Here is a 10,550-nt window from a genome sequence, read left to right as displayed (position 1 = left end):
CCTTCCTTACGGGTAGACTGGGTCATATTTCTCCTGGCAGCTGATGAAAAAATTGTGGGTAATAATGCATGCTTTAACTTAAGTATGGATTTGGCTGCAATTATCATTATTGTTTCATTCGCAACAAAAAAACACAAGACAGATCTATATATAATGTTTTAATTTCCATCCTGGAATGAGAAATATGCTGACCATCCTGACAGTATTGGTATACATGACCATGCCTGGTCGTCCAGTCTTCAGCCATCTCAGTGAGCATGACAGTGTATCTACAATCCTCCTCACCAGCACTGTGTTACAGAGTGGGTGGGAGCTACATGACTTACTACTATCACATTGCATCATCATAATGCCATTAGCTTTCATATTAAATATACAACAAGTTCAGAGATACTATTTGTTTACAGTAAATGCTAAGAGAGAACACTGCCAACATTCTCCATTTGATTGTGAAAAAAGTTCTCACAAGTGGGACAAATTTGGACATGCTGTTATCAAACTGTTGACGTCATCTAAAGCAAAATGAGGATATCTAAAAGGGGTACTCATACATCACTGACTTCAACCAGCTGTCTCCTTTAGAGTGAGTATGGTTTTACATCGCTTTCAGCAATATGCCAGCAACATCATGGCGGGGGACACCAGAAATAGGCTTCACACATGTGGGTAATTGAACCCGGACCTTCGGTGTGATGAGGGAACGCATTAACCACAAGGCTACCCCACCGCCCCTGTCTCCTTTAGAAGCAAACAGCAATGTAAAGGTCACACTGACATGACATTGTTTCCATGGATAAACCTAGAATAGCTCCTCATGCAGACTCCGAAACTAACATCTTGGAAAGATCCCACAAGTGTACAACACTTTGACAAATCAAACATTCTTTAGTTTCTAAGGGCAATTGAAAGACTAAATTATTTACGTTACAGTAGTTAATTTCAATGGCTAGGTTGTCAGCCCTGGCCAAGAATTAGGAAATATGCTTACATCTTTGTATCATTGGTACATGTTCCTTTGCTGAAAGAAAATCTGTCCATGAATATTGCAAAGAATAACACTTTTTATGCACAGTTTTAGAACGTCATGGCAATGTCTACACTAAAAACTTTACATGTATAAGAACATTGAACAATATCTTTTTGGCAAAAACCATGTTTGACACTGCAAGCAATACCCCTTTTAATACAGCATGTTTTCACTCTCACATTCCTGGCAGTTATCATTCAACATTTCCACAATAAAGTCTAATCCCTATCGAAAGTGTCCGGAGCATGCTAAGCTACAAGCAGAAATATAACTTATGTGCAATCAAAAATTGTAAGTGAACTATATTCTATCTAATTATGAAAGCAAAGCAGAGTAAAAGCATTATTCTTAATAAAAAATCCTTTCATAAACTAATTTTATAATCCTGTTTACTGAACAAAGAGTATTTTCCAGGTAATCAAAGAAAACAACCAAATATATACCAGTCAAGAAAATAAACCAGATTTAAGAAAGTCTGTCAAATTAGCAATAACTTCTTCATTCTGCTCTAGATTATCAGTATTCTGCAACTATAGACTGAGATGGACAAGACAGTCTTTCAACAACAGAAAGTCACGAAATCAGCACTCTCATTTAAATAAATACAAACTAATATACATTCTTACAATCACAATGATATATAATCATTACAGTAATTTACAACAAAACAGAACATAAATTGCAAACAAGGACGGCTAAGGCAAAAACATTTTCAACTGCATGCTGTAGTATCTACAGTACCTTTCAAGCCTTTCCGTTGATAAATATATATTTTGATAACAACATTATATAGGGAAGTAGTATACCAAATACCGACAACCATGTGTGCCATGATATGCAAAGCTTGCACTAGGCGTGGTATCTCTATGATATGAAGCAAACAAAACATAACTACATCTATATAAGCACTACATTCTTGTTTGAGACATTCACCACATTGTAATAATTACCAAATCTATTAACTCTCAATGAACCCTATGTCCTATAAAAGTATATTGAGACTAGTAGTTATACTCCTTTCATGATAGCTGTCCATATTAGTGTAACAAAACCCAGTTTTACTTGTTTTGATCAAACACAATGGAGGTAGAATGGGGAAAGTTCTGGGCCAACGATATCACTTTTTGGGGCGAGTAAATCATTAGTGAGTGAGTGAGTTTAGTTTTACATCGCTTTTAGCAATATTCCAGCAATATCACGACAGTGGACACCAAAAATGGGCTTCACACATTGTACCCATGTGGGGAATTGAACTCGGGTCTTTGGTGTTACGAGCAAACGCTTTAACCACTAGGCTTCCCCACCACCCAGTAACTGATCTGTATAGTAAGAAACATTCAGGACCCAAACAGAACCTTCTGGGGCATCTAGATCTTTTAGAGATCTGGCCCAGGTCTGTATGTTTTAAGAAATTAGGAGATCTTTATCGAACTTCCTAGATGTGTTAACATGAATCTCAACTGATCTGATCATGGAAAACTTAGTGTTTTCCTACACATGCATGTGTGTATAACAACACAAAATTTAAGTAAGGCTAAATAGTTTCAAACATGACACGGTCCTCGATAGCAGCTTTTCATCATGTCAGAGATGCAACAAAAGACTACAGACACTTGATGAAAACTGTCCGTGATCACTTAACAAATTACAAAATCTTAAATGTTCACAAATTTCAGTTCTGACCGATAATTTAAATCCAAAAATAAGGTTGCTGTCTTTTGTTCATTTACAATAACTTTCATAACAATATTCCACATTTTTTCTGCAACAATAACATTGTCCTTTTTAGTGGGAAAGTACAATTTATCGAAAAAGGAATGGACTCATGTACGTAAAGGAAAACTTCAGTAATAGTAAATGAGATAAATCAAGCACAAGGTTCTATCAAAATGCCAGGCAACATCCATGCAAAACTAGCTCATGCATTTGGCGAGGGACACTTTGGATACAGAAATAGAACAAACATTTTAATATTTCTTGTCCGACATTAACTGCATTAGCAACATGTCCACCAGTAGATTATGTTCATGTTGTGTTCACAAGGTCATCAACACAAATCCGTAGCAGGGTTCAGCACTGAATTTTCGAAACAACTTATTTGCTCTTACAAGAGATACAATCAAGGGCCTAGATTTTCAAAAAGTTTGTATCCATAAGAATTCTTAACTTTAATCGAAGCCAATGGGTTAAGAATGGACATAAGAGGTTCGTAGGGCTATGATCATTTCGAAAATCTAGGCCAAGGTTTGTTAGCTATGTGACAGCATCAGCGAATCAAACAATATTATTTCAGATTCAGTAACAGAACAATGTCACAAAAAAAATAACATTTTATGTTAGAACACAATATCATCACTAACCAATCATGTTATTTTCATATGGGATAACTTGCTGAGAGACAATGACATTTTTAAAACAATAAGCACAATTCTGTCTGCTCACCAGAAATCCTTTCATTTGGTAACTGACTCATTTTCTCCCAAAGCAGTGAAAAGATATTTCTTCATGCACATTTCTTTCCCAAGAAAAATCCTAGGCCTCAACATTGAAATGTTTACAATCTGTCTCTTTGATGTAATAAATAACTTGATTTTAACACATGACCGCATAAATATATTCTCTTCTTTTCATCAATGACAAAAAGTCAGCCAAACCCTAAACACTATTAATTCTTTAGCAAGCAAAACTCAGTCATTTTTCACAGCGAAGTTGTAATTTTTGCCGAAAGGCTTTTTGACCACCAATAAGTAAAAAGTCACAAAAACATGCCCTGTACTTCATTGTTTTCATTTATACATTGGGAATTTTAATGAGAAAATAATATTTTTTAAACAGCAATGAGAAAGAACAATATTTTTTATGCAGCCTAATGTAAGAGATTAAACATGATTGAGAGACCTCATACGTTCCTCTGTCAGCTGAAACTACTCCAGAGGATGGAAACTGATTCCCAGCACCTGGTCATTCCAGAACAAATATGTGCAGATATTAGGAAGTAATGGCAATACTAAGCATAGTGTTTAAAGTGTTTAACACCATCAAGGCTCATTCTCTACCCGTTAACTACAACAGTGGGTGGCTGCAAGTGATCAGTGCACTCAGATTATACAACTTGTGCCTTGGTTGGAAACAAAAGGTGTTCGTATAATCAGCCAGTGCTGTTGTGCAGCCAGAAGTCCAGTGCTGCATATCAGATCTTTTTATTGTAAATATGAAATTATATACATAAAGATTGCAAAATTCTATCTCTTGGGTCCTTACAATAATTTGAACAGCTTGTGACAAAATCTTTTGAGTCTACTTCCTGAACATGGCTCTTAGTATCCAAACTGAATTTGATCAGTAAGATGTGAAGAATAAGTAAACGACTGTTGGCATACCTACGAATGCTAGAGGCCATTCTATCTGTATCCATTTTGGCTGTATAATCATCAATAACATCAAACATTCAATAACTTGGTTTTCAGATGCTTAAACCAGAAATTTCAAAACATAAGGACTAAAACTAACTTTTAAAAATTTAGCTGAATTTGCTGTCCAGCTTCAGTAACAAAACAAAATATCAGTAGGATGAGTGAGGGAAGTAGATACTCACCACTAAGTCTAGTAATTTTAGAAAATTAGTAAAGAAATAATTTCCCAAAATAGGCCTTACTCTCCACAAGCTAGGCTTCTCGAGGGCTAGCAGGAGAAGCTTGTTTCAACTTGCTTCAAACAAAATCAGAAAGTATCACTTTTTCAATCTGTTTGAGGTAAAGTTTGTAAATAGCAGTTCTTTTTAAAAATTTGAATATCATAAGATGCATCAACTTTATACAATGTCACATCATTAAATATAAATCTTTGATTATAAACTTTTCAGGACATGTTCCAATGGAGGAACATCAATCGGTCACTTCACATGACAAATAACAAAGCAATACTACAAGCATCTAATGATAAGTGCTGACATCTGTCTTAAAATATATTTTCAATAATATTATTTGAAGAAAACATTTCCTTTGGTATTTGCCAATGTACAAAATTCAGCCTGTTTTTGCATCAAAATGGCCGACGGTCACAAACCATGAAAACAGTATTTCCCAAACTTGGTAAGCTGAAAAGCCAAAACTATTACAGCATCAACAGATGAAGAGCGGAACCTAACCTTAGCTGAAGCTGTACAGTAAAATAATCTATTCTTACACAAAACAAATAAAGTGTGTATAAGCTTAATGGATAACAATTATGATGAAATATAATACCACTGACTTACACCAAGCAACAAGGTCACACCAGCACCAGATAAAAGTTTGACGCTCTTTACGAGTCTTTTAAGTATTAACTATCATGTTCATTCCAACAATATCCACATCAACATATTATGTACCAAGCAAATCATATTTACAGGTTAATTCTTGACATGGGTAACAATGTCGACACTGAATATGCATTCTAATGTGAAACTCATTCTCATCCCTTGCACAACATCACAATCAATAATTCCTCCGAAACACAAAAACAGGTAGTGTGTATACGTCCTGTACAGGTTACATTCAGACTCTTTACCTGGTAGAATAAACATCAAAATGTTACTCAGAACATAAAACCCTAATGTCAAATTCTGTCAGATTGGTGTCCTTTTGAGTTAACATTGTCTAGATCACAGAGATTCATATTGGTTCATATTCTTTGACAAAGATTCTATTCAAAATTGTCATTGAAAAATGAATCAAAACAAACCTTGATAATGTCAATACAATTTTTTAGAATGACCTCATCAAAATGAATTTACCTATTAAAGTTGCCTCCCAAAGAAAGGCCTTGCTATAGCAGCCTTTTCTAACCTATTCTAACTTCAACAGGCCAAAACACAGAGCTTACATCTATATATTTTGCGTGAAATATAATTTAAAACAACTTCACATAACAAAACCCCAAACTATTTTCCCTGATTATTCCTTAAAGATTCATGAGCTTCAATGATCAAAGTCATCAAAATGTACTATACGGCATCCAGTAAGGTAATTGAGAAAAAAAATTAGGGTCAATATGGTCCAGTTGAGATGTATAGCATGACTGGCATAGCCCCTAAACTACATAATATTTTATCATAAATTCGGTTGCAGAGCTAAAGATGCTTGTGTGGCTGGCCCATGGTTGTCAAGTCTGGAGTAACCATCCCTACAATGATGACGGTGTTGTGCAGGGGGTGAGGATGGTCATGTAGAATGGTTTACCATGATGACTATACACAGGCTATCCCTACCTTCCCATTCCTAGTCTGTACAATCGTTTGTTCTGACACCTGCCTCATTATGTATGGATACAGAAGAGCATATGATTGATAAATATGCTACATATATACAGGCTGAATCACTCCAGATTCATAATGGTGTTTTATAACACAGGGAGTTGAGATCATGATGCAAAAATAATCCATATAAAAGGCAGAAATATACACAGGTAGGGATGATGATGATTATGATGAAGATGATGATACAATGTACATATTTATAGACCACTAGCATGGTGGATGTTATATGGCCAGCATATTTACACATCAACTGTGTAATAATCCCATTCAGCGAACCTGCCACTCAAAGAAGTAACTGCCAAGGCTTCAAATGAAAAAATGTTGTGGCTCTAATACATGATGTGCTAGTTCACTGCAGATAATTCTCACAATTTCATCTTAAGTATTTTTGGCTGTAATGCTCAATGTTTTCATGTTAAATGATACTGACAACAAGTCCTATGGTCCAACACCATCAGGAATTAAGAATGGCAAAAACATCTAGCCATGATATAAGAACTAGTATAAAGAAAGGTCATGGATTTAGTTCATAATCTTGACTCTTTGACAACAAACATGTCAGAATTTTGACACACACATAATTTGAACCACAACATTATTATTCATGATCAAAATAGATTCACAAATAGACAGAATAAACAGTTTGAAGCACCTCAGACTGATGGTACCGAAATGGTTTCCATAACACATGAGAAATAATGTACTGAAAAAAGCTGTTAGCGCCAGCAGCATCAACTTGATGGTTCCATCCAAGATGACCTGATAAACAACCAGACAACATACAAGCACTGCTTATCAATGAATGCCACTGGTAGCCTGTTTAGAACAAAAGCTGTATTTTAGTTGCATAGCAGCGTTCAATGAAAAGTTGGATAGTGAAGACAGCATTAATTCAGTTTATGAATGACATGAGAATCACTCTATCACGATGCAAGTTTGGATTTCATATATGAGTTTAAGATTTCATGTTCCTTTCAGTCTCAATTTGAAGAAACAATACATGCGTACAGAGACAGTATATACCTGTATACATTGTGGAAGATTTCAAGCATCTACTAAGGGAGATAACTCTCAGTTAACTCTTTTGAGAACTCATGCAGAAAATGTTGTCAAACTTCATCACCGTGCCAGTCTGATTTGACAAAGTTACATATTTAGAATAGGGATGTCACAATACTGGTCTCTCAAGATATGCTACACATCATGCACTGTATGTATCTTATTCTAGCATATTCTACCAGGACAGAATAATTTAGAAGAATATCAGAGGGAAAATACATAATAATAAAACTATTTTCAATTTGATCGAAATATACACAAAAACAAAAGGAACTGTGATACTGTTCATATTTGTTCTTAGGAACACATTAAAAAAAATTTCTCTTTATCATTGAAGATCTAAAGTGTAATAATGTCGAATTTAAATGCAGGAGAATCCATGACTGAACGCAAGTGAAAAATTATAGGTGTGACTTTCTTTTTTGATTAAAAGATTACTAGAAGTATGTGTATCACAGACCACTGATAAGTCTAAATCAGTCATAAGTAACGTAATCATAACTACTTTTGCCTTTGAGAACATATTGGAAATTTCGATCAAACTTTTCACACCTTTCACTTTCTGTCAAGAGATATGACATATCATTTGTATCGAAACGAAAAATGAAATTGTGCAGTGTGTCCAAAAAAACAGGTTAATCGTTAGTCTGGTGCATCATGACATCCCTAATCAAGGACATCAATTGTTTGCAAGAGATAATTGTCAAGAGATGTAGAGGACAATTTCCAGAAGTCAAAGCAAAATAAGCTTGCTTTTAATTACATATTTCATTGAAATATAGAATTCTCTAATCTCTTGCAAACTGAATACACAAACTTTAATGCACAGCAAGGATTGTGATCATGACTTCTTCCAAAAAACAATTTCAGTAACCTTTTGAATTAATATCATTTTCAAAACCTACTACAATTTTTAGAAAATGATTGTAATAAAATGTGATATTACCTGAAATTATCCTTGTTGTACAGTAAAAATCCTTTGTAATAAAGACACAAAAGAAATTCTGATGTTAATCTCAAAACGACAATGTGCCACCTTGCTATTACTTAAGTAACCACGGTAACCATGCCAAAACAGCAACAATTCTTCAGGTAGATAGCGATTCATACAATCCACAATGACCATGGTAATATAATACTGTTTTCTGATTGTTAAGACGATACATGATTGACATTGTTTTGACAACACTACCACAGACAGTTAAATGATAGATGTCAATGAAGATTATAATTGTGTAGTTAGCAAGTTTTATTGCATTCAGTGATTCATCACAACTCTAATTCTCTAAATCAACAAGATGAATGAGTGATAGATTAGCAAGTGTTGCACATGCATGAAGATGATGTCACGCATAACGTTGCGTCGACTACCAATGCATATATAGACTAGGCCCTGACAGGTGAATATATAGAGTCAAACAGGGGAACTCTAGCACTCCCACACGAGGTGACGAGCACTTATCAAGACAAACTTACATATGCCCTACGTCGGCTGGCAGTTTACCTTCCCCTGAAACAGGTCAGATATACATATTGAAACACCATTGTCTTGTCGGGTTAGAATATATCAAGGTAGACAGCAGACAGTCTAGAAACAACCCTCACGCCAACTTTCATCTGAGTCCTGAGATGAGGGAGGGCGCGGTGAAGAGGCATTGGATCTGAAACGCAGATGTAAAATAGGCAATGTCAAAGTGCATGCACTGTCATCATTTCATATTGAAATATAAAAAAAATAAACAATACTGTGTTGAAAACAATTTCTTTATCTTAGTTAGGGACCATTCATAATTTATGCCTGGGCTGGGGGGGTGGGGGGTGATGATGATGATGATGATGATCATTGTTATGGAGAAGTATATAGCATGTACAATGTGAATGCCCCCCCTAAAATTTATGTACAAAGTATGTGACCCGACTGCATGTCATGTACAAAATCAATGACCACCCCCTAGTACATGTGTACAAAATTGATGACCCCCTGCTACCTCCCCAGAACAAAATGGGTGACCCCACTTAAAATCATCATCACACCCCCCAGTCATAAATTATGAATGGGCCCTTATGTGAATATTGGATGAACATGCATTATTCAAGATTTATATGTTTGAATGAGGTTTTGATCCATGCTACTGTATATTGGGAATGTCAGAATGTTGAAAATCCAATGTTGGTCATTTACCACTTTGGTTAAACTCTCAAGCCGTGGTAGCTTGCTGGCAGACCAAGGATCACAGTCAAGATGCGAAAACAAAGTCAGCAGCGAATCCTGGCATGGCTAATTGTGCACAATGTATGTGGCTTCCCTAGACCTCTCGACTAAAACTGCCCCTGATTACATTTGAAAGGGATAATGATGAACTACACTATTCAGGAATCTTATACAACAAAAAGCATCAGACATAACGGAACAGATACGAGCAGTTCAGTCTTATAAATGAAAAGATGTATGACAAATATTGTAGATCTCCTTACTATGTAGTCAACAGTTTAAAATGTCAAGAGACACTTTTAATAAAATGCTCTTGGCATTCATATTCAACAATGACTGACGGCTTAAAATCAAACAATTTCAACAATGTGCAATCTAAAAGAGGAATATGCAGAAGTTAAGCCTCCGTTCAGTCAGGTCTATGTGCAAAGGTCAAAATATGGTCAAAATTCAAAATGTCACAAAAAAGGGAACATTTATGTTGAGCCCTCTACTAGCCACACATGTACCAAACTTCATCACATTTTGAAAACAATATATTGTGTAATGGCCATTAATAGGTTTTCCAACATGGCTGTCAAGACAGCCATTTTGAATTATTAATATGGGTGTCATGCTTCGGAGGAACAGGCACGTGAAGGTTCAGCTCATTGTTCAAGTGGTTTCTGAGGAGGAGAAGATGCTTACAACACACCAACACAACACAGGCCAGGCAGGACACATCATAAGCTCACTAATAAGTCACATATTTTATTGAGTTCTGTGCTATATAAACAGTATTTCAGTTATATCTCAGGAAATTGAACCAACAAAAAATAGGAAAATCCAGTCAATTCTTTGAAGCATATTTTTCACATCACAATATTGAAACAAAAATATAACTATAATGACTGACTGACTGAGTTTGGTTTTACGCCGCTTTTAGCAATATTCCAGCAACATCACGGCGGGGGCAC

At 35.5% G+C, this 10,550-nt stretch overlaps 1 protein-coding gene across 1 annotated transcript in view; it reads right to left on the bottom strand.

The window, feature by feature from the left end:
- Positions 1 to 145: 145 nt before the first annotated feature.
- The window catches only part of LOC124283804 (SLAIN motif-containing protein 2-like), a 28,849-nt gene continuing 18,444 nt past the window's right edge, over positions 146 to 10,550 (bottom strand). The window contains exon 8 of the mRNA XM_046719833.1: positions 146 to 9,043. Within this exon, the coding sequence (XP_046575789.1) occupies positions 8,971 to 9,043 (73 nt within the window). The 3' untranslated portion in view covers positions 146 to 8,970. The remainder of the gene's footprint in view (positions 9,044 to 10,550) is intronic.

This window comes from Haliotis rubra, unplaced genomic scaffold (assembly GCF_003918875.1).
Source record: "Haliotis rubra isolate DU_JTF1 unplaced genomic scaffold, ASM391887v1 Scf321, whole genome shotgun sequence".
Classification (NCBI taxonomy): Eukaryota; Metazoa; Mollusca; class Gastropoda; order Lepetellida; family Haliotidae; genus Haliotis; species Haliotis rubra.
The sequence above is the reverse complement of the archived record's forward strand: the minus strand, read 5'-3'. Positions and strand labels throughout refer to the sequence as shown.